Source organism: Convolutriloba macropyga, chromosome 13, assembly GCF_964194025.1.
Source record: "Convolutriloba macropyga chromosome 13, txConMacr16.3, whole genome shotgun sequence".
Lineage (NCBI taxonomy): Eukaryota > Metazoa > Xenacoelomorpha > Acoela > Convolutidae > Convolutriloba > Convolutriloba macropyga.
This window is the reverse complement of record NC_134480.1, coordinates 16,350,841-16,372,252: the sequence shown is the minus strand read 5'-3', so window position 1 is coordinate 16,372,252 and position 21,412 is coordinate 16,350,841. Positions and strand designations below refer to the sequence as shown.

General features: G+C 32.6%; 1 protein-coding gene across 1 annotated transcript in view; it reads left to right on the top strand.

Annotated features, from left to right (window-relative positions):
- The first annotated feature begins 4,706 nt into the window (after window positions 1-4,706).
- Window positions 4,707-21,412, top strand: part of LOC142351641 (uncharacterized) — a 101,168-nt gene continuing 84,462 nt past the window's right edge. The window contains exon 1 of the mRNA XM_075403780.1: window positions 4,707-5,639. Coding sequence (XP_075259895.1) covers window positions 5,558-5,639 — 82 coding nt within the window. The 5' untranslated portion in view covers window positions 4,707-5,557. The remainder of the gene's footprint in view (window positions 5,640-21,412) is intronic.

Sequence of the window (21,412 nt, the reverse complement as noted above, 5' to 3'; positions counted from 1 at the left end):
TTATAACAAATGTTAGCAAAATTGACAAAAATTTAGGCAAAAATGCCGGAAAATGTGAATAAAAACAACGTGAATTCACTCTACTTTCCTCAGAATTTTAAACCTCTATAACTCCCTGTAGAAAACGAAAATTAAATGAAAATTTAATTCCATATTCTACGCTGGACGAGCTTTCTAATGATACCAGTTTCAACTCTCTACGATGAATATTTCGATCGGCGAAAATTCACGGAACAAAAAAAACCCATTTGAGTATATAGTTCCTCCCCCCTCAAGAGGGTCGGAACAAAAATAGCTGGAATCCACATTAGTTTGAGTCATATAGAACATATTCAAAAATCTTCGGAAAGGTTTCAAACAAAGAATAGCCATAACTTGACCAAAGTTCTGGAAAAAAGGAAGCATAGTTGAAACTCAAGACAATAACCGTGAAGAAGTTTTCCATATGGTCATAAAAGAGAATAAAGTGCTGAAAACAATGATATGCAAAACTTGTAAAGACTGGACTTTGGCGAGTGAAAAATAAACAAAACGGCTCATCAAATACTAACAGCTGAAACCTCAAATAATAAAACGGAAGCTTAATGACGATGTTATTTGATGAACAAGAAGTAATCAATATCACACACAATTCAAAGACAAACCAACAGTAAGAAAAAACACTAAATTTTCTTCCAGAAAAGTAGAGACGATTTGTCAAAAAAAAAACAAGAAATCAATATTCTGTTGACGAGGAAAAACAAACCCGAACTCCAATAAACGACAACAGCAAGAGAAGTACAATTCCTTTTTATTTTAAAAAACTAAAATTAAAACAAACGAAAATGGAGCAAACTGTTTTTAAAAAAATTGTCCTTTTACGGAAACACAGCTCTCAAAACGTAGAAAGGCTCATAGGGACAGAATCAATCCAACTTTGACTTCAGTGAAAGAGAAAGCACAACAAAGAAAAATAACAAATCAAAGGTTGCAGAAAATTTTTTTAAAAATTAAGCAATCAGATAAACTTATTAGATTGACAACAACAAAGTCTGTCGTATGCAAGCAAAATATATAAAATGTGGAGTATTTTTTGAAAGATCTGCAATTCTATAATAAATTGAACAGGACAGAGAAGTTTTGAGGAAGATGTCAAACGAAAAAAGCATCAAATTGATCAAGATATTGCTGGAAAACAGGAATTAATAGATGCAATCCACCAAATAAATTGTGACAAATGTGAAAAAACTCTGATCTGAAAACAAAGATAAGCAAAAATAAAAAAACTTGGATTTTCGCTGGTGATAAGAGAACGTAAGGGCTTATTACATAATAACTGCAGAAACCTCAAGCAAAAAATTGAAATACAATCACCAAGTCAACTTAGTGGAAGAAGATGGAAGAAGATTTCATCACTTCAAACATAACTCAAAAATGAGGCATGATAATTGTGATTATCTATGTACAATGAATGAGAACATTATTACAAAGGCTTACTGAATCTTGTTTCAAAAATACAGTAATTGTTCGAGAGACAAAACCGAAGAAAAAAGGCATCCGTTAATTTGGGAATGCAAAATGGGCGCTGGTACGCAATATCATTAAGGCAATCAAATGTTAACCTAAAGTAAACGGAACAAGTCGGTTTATAAATATTCGAATCGGTTAATAGATTTTCTCAATTTTCAATAAGATCGTAATGCGGAACATAAATAACAAAAATCCCAAGATAGAGAAAATCCCATTAAAAAATTTTTTGGAGATTTTAATACAATTTGTTAAGGAAATCACTATTTCACATTTTCAAACAGATTATAAGTCAATCGATAAAGCGGGGAAAACAAAAAGTTAAGTGTGCTTAACACAAGCCAACAAGTGTAATTAGCGTTACAAAATGTAAAAAAAGCAGCTTAAAATAATTCTGGAAAAATTTAAAAACAATATTTCACACTTTTTATTAACTTAAAAACAATTTTTATGGTTATTAGGTTACCTCATAAAATAGGATTTTTTTCGTGAATATAAGATTTCTTTGTCTCCATGAACAGGAAGCACAACCGATTTCAGCGCAATGCTAAAAATCTCGAAATATTTAGTGAAAAATGAAGATGGAAGTAGTGCGACAGGCAGATTGAAAACGAATAAGAATGTTCGTTAATTTCGAGCCTGTACGTTTTTGCATTTGTGATTAGTGACCATAATTCGACGCCGAAACCAAGGTCGTTCATATCATAAACTAAATTTGAAAAATGAAAAATTTATAATGGTTCAAAACTCTAGGATATCAAACATGATCTAGGGATAAATTTGCATCAATGCTGCAAAAACTAGGGTTACAAATTCATCGCTCAGACAAAATGAAGGAAAAACTAGACAAACATTTCAATTAAAAATTTCACACAAGAAAATGAAAATTGAGAAACTCAATATGTTGTTCATCTATTTCCGCCACAAAGCAAAGGAGTCAGATATAAAACGGTTGCTGTCATTTTGCTTTAAAAAAACAACAATTTCGAAAATCCAAATCACTAACCCAGAGAATTTAAAGATCTAAATCTGAGCAAAAAAATTCAAAACACAAAAAAGAAACGCTGTTAAAAATTAGCATTCGTAAACATTTTCCCTCCTTTGGAGAAAAGTAACAGCCAGTCTTTATGTTACGATACAAGTTTACGGTTTAGTGTAAATGATAAACTTAGAAGCAACTGCGGGTTAAGATGACATATTAACTGTAAACTGAAGTAAACAATTATACAACCGTTCTATAATAAATACAGAGCAGGTTCTAGCCAACGAAACGTAGGCTCTAAAACATTTTTTCTCATTCGTTAATGAAATCTCCTCCGCTGATTTTTTTCTTGTTGTTTTTGTATCGTTTCGCAATTATTTCGTTGCCTTGGCAGTTTATGATACCAAACGAATCCTAATAGAGTTTTCCATAAGATATTGGAAGTGTATATATCACATCGAGGAAACGAAATCATCGAAATGTTTGAAGATCTTTAGAGGTGATTTAGTGCGGGACAAATTAAGATCAGAAAACTGAAATCTTGATTTTCAAACCCACTACGAATAAGAAGAAGATCTCGTTATTGGCAGATGTCAGTGAGATTGGATTTTGCGCAACTCGACCTTGTCCAAAAATGAACTTTAGATGGTTGCAAATCTTCGAGAAAATGATCTTTTTAAACGCAACAGATCAAGAGGATGTTTATACATGATTCAGACGTCAACATTTTGCTTTCAGTTTTACAAAAAATGGTTACAAATAGTTTTGATTGAGAACTAATTACGTAACGTTTAAGTCCTCTCACATTGGCGCAATGACCCTGGGACGTTTTTGACTCCCTAAGTTACCCGAATTGGCTTGTTATAACTTTGAGGAGGAAAAGCATCCATATTTTGACTTTTTTGCGCATATTGCATTGTCATCCAAGTTGACGAAAATGAGCAACAAAAAATTTAAAAATTATCGGGAAAATTGCGGACCACTTGCCACACACATGCATCTCAATGGCGCCGAGAGATAATCCGGAGCTTAGGGAATGGTTGTCGCGAAAAAACCGCGATGCGCCAAAATCGCGTTCAGCAACCAAGGTCTGTTCGTCGAGACGACGTTTCAAATTTACGACACAATAAATTATGCGTGAAATAGACGGCAAATGATAGTAATGCACGCAAAATCTCAATATTTGATGATAATTTAGTCTTAGTTTTTGGGCCAGTAAGCGCGCTTTAAGCGCGTCGATGCATCGCCGCGATAGCCACCCGTGGTTTTGAGGATCACATTGCATAGCGAGTGAGCAATAGGGCCATGGACAGCGGTCCGCAAATGTCTGCATAATTTTTTTACTTAATTTTCTTTAGATGGTCATTAGGGGTGCTTGTGACTCAATTATTGATAAAATAGTCAAATCAGCGTTGTTTAGCGGTGATTAAGATTGAGAATGCACGCAAATATCGTCCAGTTAAAACAAAATTTAGTGTAATCAGTTTTAGTTGTCGTCTTATTGATCGGCCCAGTTATATTTGTTATCACTAATATCAATTCCATAGATTTATCTGAAATATTTATTGGAAAAAAAATTTCTCTAAAGAAAAGCAGTCACTCCAGGTTATTGTCTTTAAAGATTATTAAAATCTAAGTAAAAAAAATATTTTTTTCTTTTCATAATTATGCCATAAAAACATGGTGCGGTTTATAAGAAAATTAATATAGCAGTTTTAATTGTGCGTTTTTGACTGCTCATCGATTTTGAATTTTAAAAAATCTTGATGAAATATTTTCGAACGAACTCGGCTGACTTTTGATGTGCCCTCATTTGGTGCAACCATTCAAATTACTATCGATGTACATAAGATTACAGAGCATTTATTGATTTATTTCCTTATTCCGTGACAAAACAATTGATTGGGAAAGACTTAGGGGTTTCATGATAACAACTGAAGCAACAGAAGTAGTATCATAACAATACCCATTATCCGCATCTTCAGCTTTTAATCAGGATGTACTCCTTATTTCCTTTAATTGCTTAGCTTGTTTCTTTAGGAAACACAACTTGAGGCTTTTCCATAGCCGTGCTTCAAATTCCTTAGCACCCCCCCCCCCCTCTACCTCCCCTTAAACCTTTACATTTTCTCCCCTGTCCATTCTGTATATTGATGCATACATGCGTCAAATAATACTCGCTCCCCTGCCCCCTCACCCCCCCTTTCTTTTAGTTTTAATTTGCAGGAAAAAAACGAAAAAGTACTGGAATAACAATATATGTAAATTAAAGTGGTTCAGAAAATAAGGCGAAAGCTTTCTTAAAAGATATTTTGAAAAAAATGTTGCAGGCAAATTTGAGGGAAATTTTCATATTATTTCTTAAAGAACTAGGACGCTGCGGTCTTGTTAGAATTTATTATGCACCAATAAGAAACAAAAAGACGTTATCCAGGAATAAATGCTTCTCTTTTTCCCTCAAATGAATTCACAAAACAGCCATTTTTCGGCGTGAAAGAATTGGATAATTTATCGAGTAATTTCAAGCTAAGCCGATTTTATCTGACATTTTTCGCCTTTTTAATTCAAAACTGAATGTGGGGATTACTAAACAATGACCTAAACTTCAAAACGAAAGCTTTTAAAAAGTTTAGAATTTAAAGAGATCAAGTATTAATTAATCATACGTGTACCTTATTTACCCTATTTACATCCATTATAAAAAGAACGTCACGAATTTTAACATATTTGTTTTAAATTTAACATCTTTTATTTAAATCTTTTATTTAACTTAGTTCGTTCTTCCATATTGTTCGGTGGAGTTCATTTATTTATCACAGAATTGTAAATTTATTTATTCAATTTTTTTGGCTTGCTAATTGCTACCAACTTGTTGTCGCCCTAATGGAAATTTTATCGACTGTGATAATTTATTTCTGATTTAGATTACATAATAATCAGTTAAGTTTTGTTTATTGCATAATTTCTGAACAACTTTTACGTCATACTTTTAGTGTTTGTTCCATTTGACTATATTCAAGTCGATTCCTAATTGTGGTTTACTCTCAATAATTGGATTATATTTGCAACATGAGTACTGAAAGAAGTATGGCAAAAGAAGTCACTTATAAAACTGAGCCGACTGCTGAAACGCCTCCGCTTGAAGATGGCCGTAAGTTATATAACTATTTTTTACCAACCAATTTTTATTTAGATGAAGCTAAATTTGGTTCTTTGATGTCTCACCAAATGAGTTAGTGGGGGGGGGGGGCTCAAATCGTCCTTAAAATCATTAAATTCTCATGAACCGCATCGAAGACGAATTATTAAAGCCCCAAGAATTGTTTTTTTTTTTTTACTAGAACATCCCTATTTGAAGCTGAAGAATGATAGGGCGTTTGAGTTGAACAGAAAATGTGAAGATGACAATGAGTTACTGAACAACATGTATACCTATTTAAAAAATATAAAAATTTGAGGTTTTTAATCCGCGAAAACCATTGGGCATAACTCCATAAGTATAGGTCACGTCAACTCTAAGCATACTCTTATACATGGAATCAGATGTTTTGGCTTTTCTCTACTTCAGGAGGAACTGTTGTTTACTAATTGGAATTAAGATCTATTGCAGTCCTGTTGAGACTTTGTTGATATCCACAAGCTGTTCATTTTTGTATCACAAATTCAGGGAAAAAACATGAAATTATTAAACAAACGATATTGAAAATATTTTCTCGTCAATAAAAAATATTTTTGTGACCTAACAATTTTTTTTTGTTTTTAGAAGCTTTAATCAGTTTTTTAGCTTCTGGCGAGTCGAAATGAATGCTAAAGTTTCAATATGCTTCTTGCATTACTGAAAAACTCTTTATGTACCCTTTGCTTTCTCACATTTTGATTCCCGATTTATCATTTTGTTCGACATTTTGATTTTATATGTTTGTTTTTTCGCTACTGTAATTGAATCTCAAAAAATTGAAGGAATCCTGAATATTTCTTCAGTTAATACATTGTATCAGCAACAACAGGATTTGAAACGCTGTACCCGTGCCTAACTGTAAGTCGAATTCAGTACTGATTCAGAGTCTAATTCAGGACACATTTTGCGCTGAAATTGTCTGATTCAGAGTTAATTCAGTGATTCATTCTGAATTATCTTCTGATTCAGAGGAATACAGAATATTTTCTCTGAATTTCGCTCTGACTTACATAAATTCAGAAATCACTGCACAGTTGGTTCTGAAATCCTCTGATTCATTACTAAACCATGAAATTTCTCTGAAAATGTTCTAAATCAGTATTAATTGACACTGAACCTTAAGTACGGGTAAGAAAATAAATTTCATTTACAAGTGTACAGGACTTGTAGTACGAATTTTACTTTTGATCAGCAATTTAAATTCTGATTCAATTATAGAATATTTGAACTATCGATCACAATTAATTTTGCGCATTCTACTATATTAGGCAGCAAAAAATAAATATGACTGTTCAATAACTTTTTTGGAATCTATTAAAGGTATCGGTTATATTTCACATACACATACACTAGCAATAATTAGGAAAAAAATTTGTGTTGAAATGTAAATATAGATAGTCATTCTTAAAAAAACTGCGTTGATCAGGATTTACAATTGCAAAAAATTGCTGCATCGGATTTTGAATATGAAGGTTACCTATTCCTTAAGCTTCTCTAATTTTTTTTTTGTTGAATAGTGCAGAATATCTAACTATAATAGTTAGTAATTGACTGTTTTGGTTTATTGATCTATCGATCAATCGTTCTAACAAAATACGTGTTATTGAATAATGATTGTAGCGAATGTAGGAATTTTAACTTATTATTTTGGATTTTTAATGAAATTTTTTTATATTTTTCGTCAATTGGTTTTGCTCTTTTTAGCAGAAACTTGTTGTTGGTATCCAATTATTTTATCAATTTATTTGACTAAACATTGAATCTGCTAAAAAGTTATCCACATTAATAATGATTCAAAAACAAAAATTTACAATGCAATCTGAAGCCATGTTTATCCTGCTAGTTTCCAAACAACTTTTCCTCTTGGTAATTTAATTCAAACGATCTTCGGTCAACCTTTTTTCAGACTTTGTTCACTAATCAAGCCAGACAAACGTGACCTCTGACTCAGAGTTTTGTGTGACTCAAGAAACAGTGCGATTTTTTTTGCTAATGTAGCCGTCTCTTGTACTAACCAAGGATGCCTCCTATCAGAATTTAGTGTGAGCCAATTTCGGCGAAACTTTTGTATGATGTGAACACTTTGTGCAATTTTAATGCAACCCACTTGCCCTCTGATAAATCTATCCTCCAGAATTTGCCCTCTGATCCGACCATTGCCTAACAAATTTTCCATTCTTGTATACTCGTATAATTTTTTGCAATTTTTTAAAACTCGTATAAAATATGCAGTTTTATTTAAACGTATAGAACAGTTATTTACACTTCAAGAAGTTAGTACATCCTGTTCAAGTTAGGTAAACAATTAATTAACAACATTATCAACAATTTTTTTCGGAAATATCAACTTTTTGTCTTGTTTTTGAGTGACCATAAACAATGGTAATAAAAACATAAGAAAAATTAAAAAGCTCAAATATTGATTTGTTATCAGCTCAGCTGTAAATCATCATATGATCAGACTATGTACAAATTGTAGTCTCTGATCAGACGTTCACGCAACCCTTGTTCAAAGTGTTGTGCGACGAACCATAGACTATGCTCAGAATTTGGTCAGACTTTCATCAGACTTTCGTGTGAGTTATGGTTATAAAATGTGAAGACCTTGCTCTCTGATCAGACCTATGTTCTATCATTGAACAAACCTATCCATTTCTAGACCCTATAGTTTTAATCACACGATGCACTCTTGTGTACAAACCAAATGATATGATCGTAGGTTGCTGCATGGGTCTGGCATCTTAATCTGAGATGAGAAAAGATGAGCGAGTTTTGTTCTATAGTTCCACGTAATATAAGCGAAATATAGAAAATAAAAGAAATTGCTGCTTATTGAAATTGCTACTGATTACGGCGTCACTTTCAAGAATTTTTGTTTCATTTTTTCCCTTAAACAATTTTGCACGCCAGCAATTATTTGAAATTCTCTTTTGAAAGCATCCTTGTAATCGAGTTGGATGAGTTCAAAAAAACTCAAATTAGTTTTTGTGAGAAACGCGCGACTTTGAAAATTAATTTCAATTTTTAATGACTCGATCTTTGTAATTCTTTTTCAAGACAGAACAATTCCGTAATCCAGAGTTATTTTTGGTTTACAATGTGTTGAAAATTCATGTGTAAAAACAAATTGAGAAACTCAATTTAAAAGAACGGACTCTGGACAAGAAATAAAGTTTTTTTTTAACTTTATAAGTATGAACTGCAGCTACCTTCAACAGAACTTTCTAACTGAGCTTATTTCATTTATACCTATTATAGAGCACTTATATTGATACTTAGCTGAGTTAAATCTTCGTTTTCATGAACAATTCATGTCATATTTGTGTCATATGTCAATAAATATGAAAAATGGCTCCATTTTGCATAAAAGGCACATTAAACAGAAATAGTTCACGGGGTAAAAGGAAGTTGCAATTTGGTTCGGGTAAATCTATCCTCTTAACCCTTTTACTCAATAGCTGTTATGAAAGTGTTTGTTTAAATATCACACTTTTTTCAGTTTGGCATTCTAAATGAAACGTGAAAAATATCTGTTTAATTGATCTGAAGCCATCAAGTAATTTTTTTAAACTTCTGACATCCTTTTTTTACCGCTTTTAGGTTGAAGACTGTTTCAAAATTAATTTTTGAAGTAAGAAAAATCATTAAATAACGAATATTTGAAAAAAAATGTTTTCCCAACAGCACCAATTGATTGTAATTTAATAAAAATCTACACTCACGATGAGACAGCGAACAATTATAGCAGCGAGTTTTTATTTTTTCCTATTTCCTATTTTTCCTCGTATACAAAGTTTTCGTGGACAATCGCTTATGACTAGAGATTTTCAAGGCCTGAAGTTTCTGAAGATGTTTTGCATCTTAAATTCTGACACTTGTTGTGATTGTTTGGTCTGTTTGTTCAATTTTTGCTTAGAAACTCGCTGCTTAAAATAGTTAGATCTGCCGTCGCCATATTTCGCGGATTTTAAGACAGATGGTGAATGTTACGCCGGATATAGCCAATCGATCCAGACAATTTTGTACCTAAATTACAGGCGTCAAGGATAAATGAAGTTGGCTGGCGATGTTTTAAAAAGATTTATCATTTATAGTCATCTCACTAAGAAAACAGAGCTTGTACCTCGGAGTACACTTCCATGTTTTGTTGCCTTCCCCAGTCGAGACCAGCAGTCTTTGTGAGATCTTACAGGAATCTTTTAATAAATGTTAATCTTGTAAGCTAACACAAGAAAAAAGTTTATCTTCTAGGAATACAAAAATTGTCGGTCTGGAAGAACTTCGTCTAAATGACTATTATAAAATGTTAATTTGTTGTTAAATCAGTTACTGTAGAGAGCGAGCAAAAATTCGGTTGTGCAGATTTATATAACTAGGAATCTGATCACATAATCCAACAAGGAGGCCCGGTAATGTGCGTCCACGCATAATGTTCCGACCCCGCTCAACCACGTTTTTTGACTTAAAAGTTCACCAAAAGAGGAAGAGACCACATTTTCGAAAATTACTTATTGATCGAAAATAATCGTTCATCGATTTAAAAATTCAGGCTTTAAGCTCTAGCAATTATACGAATTTAAAAAATAGCTCATTAGAGAGCCGATAAAAACTGCAATCATGGAGAGTAAGAGGCAGGACGAACAACAAAATTAAATAAAAACAACAAGCATTACTTACGACCAAAACTCAATTCTATCCATTTTTTCTAAAAAAAAATTTAATTAAAAGGTCAAAATATGAGATTAAAAGTACACTAACTAAATTAAATGACTTGCATTTTACCTGAAATGATATCGGAACTGTCTTTACTCAGAACAATTAAGAAGTCGACTGAAGACAAACTTTTTCAAAATAAATAAATTCAAAGTCATAAAGGCAATTAACTATCAACTGGAATCATTCAATAGTGTCATTTATACCGTCATGAAAAACCATTTCCCTGAACGTTAAACGACTAAAAAAAAGAATAAACAAATGTAAAAATCGAAAAATTACTTCAATTTTGCGAGCAAACGGTGTCGAAGCCTACAGGAGCAAAATCTTTTCAGCAAAATTATCGAACATGATCAATTGCACTTTATTGCAACGCCATTAATGTGATATGCGATTTGTCCTTAATTTGCCCTTAAAATGACAATAGGACCAGATATAAAAAGAGAAAAAAAAATTGGAAAGTATCAAAAAAACAAATGGAGAATTTATGGAAACTCGTAGTATCAACGCCAAAAAACAATTATATAAAAAAACAACAATTAATATTAAGATTACATCATAATTCACTTCAAAAAAAATTGACATCTTTCTCGAATGATACCTCACCTAAAGATTGCAAAAATAAATTTGAAATTGGTAAATCTCAAAAAAGACATTTATTTAAACCAATCTTTTAGAACCGTAAGACAAAACGACCGTTAGTTTTCAACTGAAGAATTATGAATAGTTTAACTTTTCATTTTTGGAAAGGCAATTGCACATGTCTATGGTGAGACTATGTCAATAGACTGCACATCAACACTCAATGCAGGCAGAAATCAAAACTTCTCGAACTTTTTTTTATGCAAATCGTGTTAAACCCAACAAAACCATATGCTTTTCGCTTAAATTGTTATATATGCTCCCTTGATTCTTTTTCGTTTGTAAACATGGGCTGTCAATAATTGAAGTTTGATTTGAAATCATTCTGTTCTCTAGCGAGCATTAAAAAAAGCAAAAAAATCAAAAGTATTTTAAAAAATAGACATATACAGCGCCCCATAAAATCCGAATAGTCTTTGAACTGTACTATTCCGCAACCATATCAAAACTAATTCTACCCCTGCTGCTTCTCCGTCAAAACAAAAATCTACTAAATCTTACCTAATTAGTTAATTGGACAAAAAATTCTTCTTATCAAAATTAAATGTTGAATTTTGGATACTTATCGAGTTATATTATCAAAAAATCATTTTGTTATCAAAGAAAATTTTAGATTTTTTGATGGCTCCCTGGACAATCAACTAAAAATTTGATCAAATAGACTCAATCATAAACTACAATAAAAACATCAAATTTTCGAAGATCATTTACAAATCATTAAAAAGTACAATATTGTTGCATTAGACCTTATTGAAATGTAACGAGACTTCTTATTAAATGCTCCATTAAATGAAAAAAGGCTTTCTAGTTGTTGATCTGAAAAATATGCAGAGAAATTTTTCGAAAACGATATCCAAAAAACAATCCTGTTTCATCCATTCTGAAAACTCAACGATGGGAGAAGAATTTTCTTGCTCTCTCTGCTCGGCTGTTAAAAAACACAATCGTTCTAAAATCTTTTGTAATCGGTTTTTGCTAAACGAAAATCTTAATATATCCGAATTGAATCATTCTACAAACGAAAATCTTAATATATCAGAGTTTAATCATGCATTTCTTCATAAATATCGGTTTCTGAAAGAAAATGTTATTCCAAAAATTTTTCTCAGGAACTGGAGGCACAATTAAACCCTGTTTGAGTAAAGGAATATTGGTTTGGCAGTTTTTACGTCTGCACCACCGTTCAAAATTGACAAAGTGGACCAACTAGGCATATTTGATGTCATTTTTAAGAGAAAATGGGAAAAGTTGCTGAATTTTGAAAATTTTGACTGGACAAAAATCGACGAAAATTGACTGAACAAAAAAAAGCAGTTGAGTATGTAGTTCCTCTTCCCACTAAGTGGGGTCAAAACAATAAACCGATATTTTCAAAATTAAAATTAACCCAAAGATCTTATACAAAGTGGCATCTCTATCTAAATTCGTGGCCCTATTTATTTTTTCCTTGTATATCATTATGATGGGAGCCTGATTTTTGTTAAAGGCTCCCATTTTTGTTAAAGACTTGATTTTTGTTAAATTGTTCATCTGCAAAAAAGCTTGTGGGAATCATTAAATTAGACTTTAATTTTTTATGCCTCATTTTTTTGTTCATTGATTTTTCGGGGTTCCAATTCACCAATTTAAACGGGGTTCCTTATTGTGTCCAAATTTTTGTTTTTAACAAGTTTTTGTTCAATCAGTCAATGAAAGCTTCACGTTTATGAACATCGAAGGTTGATGATGCGCAAAACTGCTGAATTTTTGTACTAATTGAATATCTGCAAGAAAAAAGATATCCTGCGAAGAAAAAGTTGTAATAAATTGAACAAAAATTTTGAAAGATCCAGATTGGGGCTGTTCTTATGAGGAACAAACTAATGCGCTGTCGGGGAATTTTGCTGTTGTTTTTTAGCTAATTCGGAATACATTTTTAATCTCAATCCCAAATTGTAGGCGATATCCAACATAGTCATTAATTAGCCTATATTGAGGTGCTCGTTTCAAGTAGCTCATCATTAGAGCTTAAAGCCAAACCCAGGTTGAGGTCCCAGACGGAAAGTTTCTTTTTCCAGACTTTCGTGCGTTCAAAATTTTTCGTGCGTTCAAAAATCCCCATTTCCAGACTTTCGTGCGTTCAAAAATCCCCATTTCCAGACTTTCGTGCGTTCAAATTTGCGTTAACCCTTCCAGCCGAAATTGAACTATTGTCAGACTTTGATTAGTTCAAATTGGCTGGTGGGCTCATGACCTCAAACAAATCCAAGTATGAACCCACATCGCCTGATTCAAACATATGTTGGGAATTTTTCGTACTCACAAGTAGCGCCAAGCGCCAGTCTTTCATCTCATTTCCATTTCAATACTATGGGTTTTCGTTTTGTCGGTAACACTTATTTGGGCTAAAGGATAGTTGCTTGTTCCAAAGAATCTTTTAGACGGGCAGAAAATTTTTTTCACCATTACAAATTTATTTTTATGCACATCTTCTAGAAGAAAAATATTTATCAATTCAAAAAAGCATTTGTTTTTGCTTCATAGCAAACACTAGTTTATCTGCTGAAAGCTCTGCAGAGAAATCTTCTATTGATACAAACTATTTAAAAAGTGGCAAAATAAAAAGAAATTGAATGTAAAAATTAAAATCATGAGGTAGAAAATGAGAACCCGTTTATATAAACTTTCTGAAACAAAACCCGTACAAAAAATTTTTGTGAGCTTTCAATCGTCGTTTCCTTCACTTTTGACGAAAGAAAACAAAGTTTAAGATCTGGTATCGAAATTTTAAAAATAGAAGAATCTTTAAGGTAATGTGCTTATCATTATTGAAGCTATATCTTGAAACAAGTCGCAAGCATCATGTAATCTCTTTTTTGATGTATTCTTTCTTGGCTTTTTTCGTACAAATTAATTAGTAGAGCGGAAAAAGTTTATCAAAGCAAATAGGAAAAGTTTGAAAACCATTTCTCTTTTTGTCATGCAAAAACAATAAAAGCTATGAGTTTATTGAGCTCAAATGATTTCGCTCTCATTTTCAAGTACTAAACTGATCGAAATGTTGAACAAAGATTTTCATTAGGCCCAATGCGGTAAAATTTGTTCAAGCAGAATTACAAGGCATTCCATCCCACTCAATAAAATTAAACACGCTAAGTGTTCAAAATGCCTGGAAGCCTAAACTTTGTGTATTTCTGAATTTTTGAGCCGGACATAATGAAAAATAACATTCCGAGGCCAGTAAGTTTTCACATAAATTCTCAAACAAGTGTCAAAGTTTTTGGTTCTCATTTTTTAAAAACATTTACGTGCATTGAATAGTTTTCAATTATTTTTTGTATCTCAAGCAGCTGTGCCATTGTCAGTCAAGATCCGTTTCGGGAGTTTTCAATATCTTTTGAATGTTCTCGAAGACAAGGCAAGGAGAGTAAACAAAACGCTGAGGGGATAGAAACAAAATTCAAATTAAATGTTACGCTGGAAGTTTTAAGGTTGTAACTGAAGGCAAGTGATTTTGGTGATATTATATATCAAAGGAGAGATTGGAGTGTCGACCTCCAAAGTTTTGAAAAGCTGCTTGAAAAAAATGACGGTCTTAAATAAACTAAGTTCACCTTAAAATATTATCCTTTTGCTGTGATTTTTTCAACGTAGCCAAACGAAATTTGCACTCTTCAATTTGAAAAAAAAATCAAAAAAAATTGTTCAGACAATCGAAAAATTGATATTTCATTGTTTGAAAAACTTTTAACCGTCTACTGTACAGATAGAAATGGTGATAGAAATTGTCATTGAAAGTTATACTAAACAACCATTTTGAGTTTACAATCCGTTAATTAGTTTGTCCTTTGCCAATGACTGTTGATTTTTGTAAGACTGAATGCTATCAAATGTTTTTGATGAAACTCCTGAAGTACTTAAACTGCTTTTGTTGACCTAATCTTACCATAATTTTTGGCTCTAACATTGACATGTTTTGCAACTCGTAGTTAAAATTAGAGTTAGGAAACGTTTTACTAAAACTTGTTGGCCGATAACCATTGTGGACAAAAAAAAATTGTTCTAAAAAAATCTTCGAGTTTTACTAATCTGTAGTAGTTTAACGTGCAAAACAAAAATTATTATATTTAGAGCTATCGCACATGTCGACATAGTGAACCAACCAGTGATACTATGCCAACTGGCAAGAAGTGTAAGCCATCACTATGAAAAACATAATTTTTGTAGCAGCTTTTTTCATCTCTATGAGGATGCAATGCACGGGCTGGCAATTCAAGCCCAGTAGCAGAGCAATATACGCAAATAACAATCTTAGATATAAGCTGCGGCTAAATACTTAGCAGCATTGCTCAAGGAGTGAGAGCTAATACTTTGCTTGTCTGCACTCTGCCTTAACAGATACAATTATGCGCTACATTAGATAATGATGACTGTAACAATGTACTTGATTTCAACAGATTACTCTCGCATATGCTAATCTAAAACATTGTTTTACGAAAACGAGCCAGTAAGGAACCCTTTCTCTAAATATACTTGCCAAAAATCATTTTTAGCAAAGACAATATTTTCAAAACATCTTTAGATTTTATTCTGATTTTTTCATCCCTTTTTACTGGTAGTCAGATTGATGCGAAATCAGTTATTCTGAGATATACGAAACTTAGTTCGTCTGAAGTGATTGAACACAAACGATTGCACTAAAAACGTAACGACAGCGACCGGATACATCGTAATTATGTTGGCTGGGGGGGGGGGTATTTTTTCAAAAGCAGATTTTTTAAAATTCAGGAATTGTGCTTATCAATGTTTAATGAATTTGTTTTTGCCCGGAACTGTTGCAGATGATATGGCGTCTATTTTCCATCCTCAAGTCGTAAATTTGTCAAATGTCAGTGTCAAAACATATTGCTGCATTTATACGTCATTTACCACAAAATACCAATAATTTATACAAACAAGTTCTACCCCGTAATTTTTCATTGTTTGACAAATAGCCTTGAATATTATGCCTGTTTTCTATAGAAAATATTGTTTCGAACAACTTCGGACACAAATCAAACTTAAAAAGGAGATTAAAAAACGCGTGAACAACTTCAATTTCGTCACGCGCTCACATGGCTACGATCTTTCTTCAAAGACTATATATATATATATATTATTGCAATGCCATAGAAAGAACAATAGCTTGTTGAAAAATACAGGTAACGAAATAAAACCTGAAACTCTATCATGCTAAATCATTCTTAAGTAGACAGCTCTAGGTGCCCAGGAGTATTGGCCGACGAGCGGTTTAGCCGACAAGAAAAAAATGAGAAATTTAGCCGACAGCTTAATTCTGATTGGTGGGCAAATCTTATTGGTCAAAACATCACAAGTCTTTACAACCGTAACAATTGGTGATTGGCGCGCGGTGGGGGTTGTGGGCTTAATTTTCCATTTTTTATTGTTGGCTAAATCACCTGTCGGCCAAATCGGCAATCGCCACAGCTTTATAGCCTCTCATGACATGTATCCATTGTATAGATATAGTTTTCTTTTAAAAATTGATGGCAAAAAGTCTCAGCTTTGAGATTATTTAGACTGAGCCGACTCGTTTCTCGAAAAGAAAGTGACAGGTTAAATTGATATACCAGCCAAAAGTGTCCGACCAATTGAATGTATTTAATTAAGACTGGGGCATTAGTGAAAATGTGATCAACTGGCCTACTGAGCATTAGGCAGTTGAATTTATTCAGTATGATTGCGGTGGCGACATTAATTTAGTACCGAGTGAAATAATGTGAACAATGTAATTAATTACATTGTTCACATTATTTCACTCGGTACAATTGTCAGAATATCAAATGAGGGGTGACTTATCAACGATACATTACACATAACCGTACAGAAACTCAATCTCGTAATTGGAAAATTAATAGTAAAAAATCTTAAAACACATTTTTGATGCAATTCAAGCCTTCAAACAGCTGGTATTCAATCAGTTTTCATCTTTTCTGAATAGATTCGTTGTTTTATGGGGGCTGCAGCCAAAAAAAAATAGAAATTGTTCTCGTAAAAAAATTCACATTTTAAGTCTTAGTGTAATTAATTGTGCCAGTTTTTGTCAAAAACTAGAACGGCGAAATTTCCGATTAACTATCAACGACTGGAATAATCTACACAGGACAGTGAACGACGCGGAGAATAAACAAGAAGATTTTCAAAATGGATTCCACAATTTAGATATTACCTTATAACTTCTTTTTCTACCATTTGTGAGAAAACTTGTTAGGTTTAAACTGTTTTGGAGTAATAAAAATAATAAGTAGTATTTGGTAGAGCTATTTGTGCAGTATTTATCTCACTTTCCCTAGACAACATATATATATATATATATATATATATATATATATATATATATATATATATGTATATATATATATATATATATATATATATATATATATATAAGCTGATTTTTCATGCTGACTGATATTGGTTGTTTTTCATGTGCTCTGATCAGATAGTCTTAAGCATATGAGTTATCAATCGCTTTCTAATGCGGCATTTTTGGCTACTCTATTGACTGCAACTTTTAGCTAATGTTTTTATTCATTGAGATGCCATTTACTTTATAACTGTTTATGTGAAATTTGTGAATCTTGACTTTATTTGTATTTATGTTGGGCCTTTTTTGAGTCATTGGAAACGATTTGAGTCATTTGAACTGACAATAAGTTTTCATTGACTAGTGAATTTTTCTGGTATATTGTGGTTAGGGATTTTGCCATGTAGCTATATGGTTTTCTGTTTATATATATATATATATATATATATATATATTAATTGTGTTTGAAAACAATTGTCATTAAGCGAATCATAATTAGTTCTTTTTAAAATACTAGCAAAATTCATACAACCCAGTCAAAATTTGCCATTTTAGAAACTCACAAAAGTCGAAACTTAATTTCTCTAGAAAAAGTTAAGAAAATAAAAAATGGAAACACAATTAATAGAAAAATTTTCAAAAGATAAGTATTTCAACCGCCTTCTCACCAACAGTCTGTATTACATCATTCATGTAAAGCAATTTTAATGATCAAAAATGGAAAAACACAAATTTCAAAGCCATTATTTGTTGCATCCCGGGTCGAGTTTCATGGGTAAATTTTTGTAGGAAGTGCGGTGATTTTGGTGAAAGCGGTGAAAGAAAATATTTCACCGCAATTCATGACATTTCTTTCAAAAATTCACTGCGAAATTCACCGCATTTCTTTTAGTTTTCCAACGTTTACTAACACAAGAAATATCATAGAAGTACGTGAAAGTTGGTGCAGTGGAATAAGAAGTTGAAAATACGCATGAGGTGGGAGGTTCAAAACCGTGCATGTAAGTGTTTTTTTTGTCAGAATACCGAGAACGGGGTGAAAAAAAATAATTCACATTCATCGCATTCAAAAAGATGTAAGAAATGCGCGGTGGAAATTAATTTTTTTCACCGCATTTCACCGAACTTCTTACGAATATTCATCAACAAACCTCGACCCGGGATAGAGACCCGCGAGTTAACATTGCTGAGTAACAATACAACGGTCATATCTGAGTATCAATTGCTACCGCGACATCGTAAGAAATTACCTATCAGACTGCTATTATTGTCATAAGATTATGTCTTTCACAAATGTGTGATTCAAAATTACCAAGAAATCATGTATGTTCCATCTTAAAGATACCAGAAACATGGATCATCTTTGCCTGAGAAGCAGGAACTATAACTATTTTATGAACCATTTGGCAAAAAAGCAACCAATGATTCAGTAAACGTTCATTTTTCTAAGCTCGTCGGCAAAAGCAGATTTCTTTCACTTCATGATGTCATTAAAACTAAAAATTATGCTAAAAATAACATGCAGGTTAATACCAGAAAAGTATGTACATCTGAAAATTGGAGCCAACTAAAAACATTTTGAAATCAAAATAAGTAATTCTCTTGTTACACGTAATTTCACCCTTATTTTTTTAACGACTAGAATACAACTTTTAAAAAATTTCTAACGACATCTGTTTTAATTTCGTTTTATATGTGCAGACCTTTTTCTTCTAAACTAACCTGTCTGTTTTTGTAATAGCTGCTCCAAAATTGATCATACATATTTAATTGAGTTCAGGTCCAGACTGTTTGCTGTCCTCTTTTCTTTTCTTTCACGAAATTGCTGACAGTTTTTGATTTTATGAATAGGTGTATTATCTTGTTGAAAAATGCGATCCTGAAAACGCATTTGTTTCTTCGTTAAATTTCTCAAACTCTCCATAATCTAGAGAGTTTATATCGTTTGAAGATGTAAAAAACGACTTCCGTCAATCTGGTGTTTTTCCAATTATTTTGGTCCATTTCTTTGAAAAATTCGAACAATATCATCGCTGGAGATACGCCGTATAGATATATTAGTAATAAAAACATTCTGCCAAAATCAGAATGGCTTGCTAAGCATTTAAATAGACCATTCTATTCCATTTCATCCTATTTTTTGGTAACAATCGTATCTATGCTGAGCATTTGATTTTGATTTTAAGATGAGTTGTTTTGTGTTCTTCGTTCTAATAATTCGCCATAGAGTTGCATAAAAACTCAAACTTAGACAAACTAAAAGAACAAAGCGGTTCAATCGTCTTTTATTTTTCGGTGGGAAAAATGGAAAATTAAATCACACATAGTTGCAACATTTCACGCCTTTTTTCACGCATTAGAGGAATATCTGAGTTCAACGAGGTGAAAGTTTTCTGTGTCTAGCTTTATGGTACGATAGCTTTCAAAACTTTTTAAAACTTTTCCATTGTTATGGTCAATCAATACATATCTGTCTAATTTTTGAAGCATCCCCCGCCGAATACAAAATTTTGATGATGCTAAGCTTCAATTGTAGTGCTACACAAAAAATAGAGAAAAACTTATCGAAGTTGTTGCTGCTTAAAAAAGGGGTGAAATGCGAGATAGCCAAATAACATTAGATACATTAGCCAGCATCATAAATCATTTCATAGCTTCAATTTTGACATTAAACTGTGGATACTGACATTATTTAAAAACCAGCTATTATTCCAGCAAATTGAATAATTCTTGTATCACAAGTCAAAATAAAGATGATAGGAAAATTGGCGACAGGGCGTTTAGCCGGCAGGAAAAAATAAAAAAATTTATCCGAGAGTTTCATCAAAGCTGGTCAAAAACCTCCTTGGTTGATACATGAGAAGTTCGATGGACCAGTATTCTTTGTGAGTGGTCGGGTGACGCTCCACTCGTCCTCTGTGGCCGCAACCCATGGCGTAGGGTGGGTGGAGGGGTGAAACGACGGATAGATTTTCAATACACTAGTTGATAAAAACTGTGCCCTGTATTTGCTTGCACATGAAAAATTGTTTTTAATGGCCAATCAGCTTTAGAATTATTCTACTAACAAATTTTATGTAAACTGTTGGGTAATTTTTCATTATTTGTTGTCGGGTAAACCCCATGTCGGCCAACATCGCGCAAACCAGGTAGAACACAGGCAAAATTAAAAAGCCGTTTGAGTGATTAAATTTTAATTGACCAAAAGTGACGTAAGACGAATCTATTAGAGTTTTAAAATAAACTTAGTAAAGTTCTAGACCTACATCAAGTTCTTAAATTTATGCATTAGCATTTCGTTCTAACCTTAGGCTTAATTAACTTTCGACTTTATTATGCTCCTGTTTCTCTACCTGCAGGAAGTGTCAGGATTTGAAGTAATGACAGATTACTTCGAATATTTTCAGAAGCGAGGGGGGGGGGGCAAAAGTTATTTTGGCAAAAAATACTAAAAAGTATTCCTCAAGCGATTTCACTACCATTTTTTGTTGCATCTATTATCTTTTGCGCCTGATAATTCATATTTTTGCAGCTTAGTTTAAGACAAACATTTTGTCACTTTGACATAATAATGGGTAATTGAAGTCATTGACAAAAAGAAAACAAAAACAATAGCAACATCCAATTTGATCTGGGAAAAACTACAAATAAATTATCAAAATTGAAGCGAAAACAAGAGGCTTAATGAACTTTGCGTGCTTGCGGCTATTTAGCAGATATCACAAATGAGAATAACAAAAGAAAATTTGTTCAAAAATTTTCACGCTTCTCACGCAAAAAAAACGTGAACTTAGACACTTCCTGATTGTGTTGAGACAATATTTCAAGTAACAAACTCATGTCGATGGGCTTAGTTTATGTCTAATGATTTTTTGAAGCTCATACAATGGGCCTGATGAATAGTCTATATTTTTGTTTGTTCAACATAGTTTGAAGAAAATGTAAAGTAACTTTGGCGCGGATACTTTAATAAATTGTTAAGACGATTTTTAGAATTTGTTTGAAGTCCAGATTAATGATTGTCAGGACGTGAATAGTCGAACCT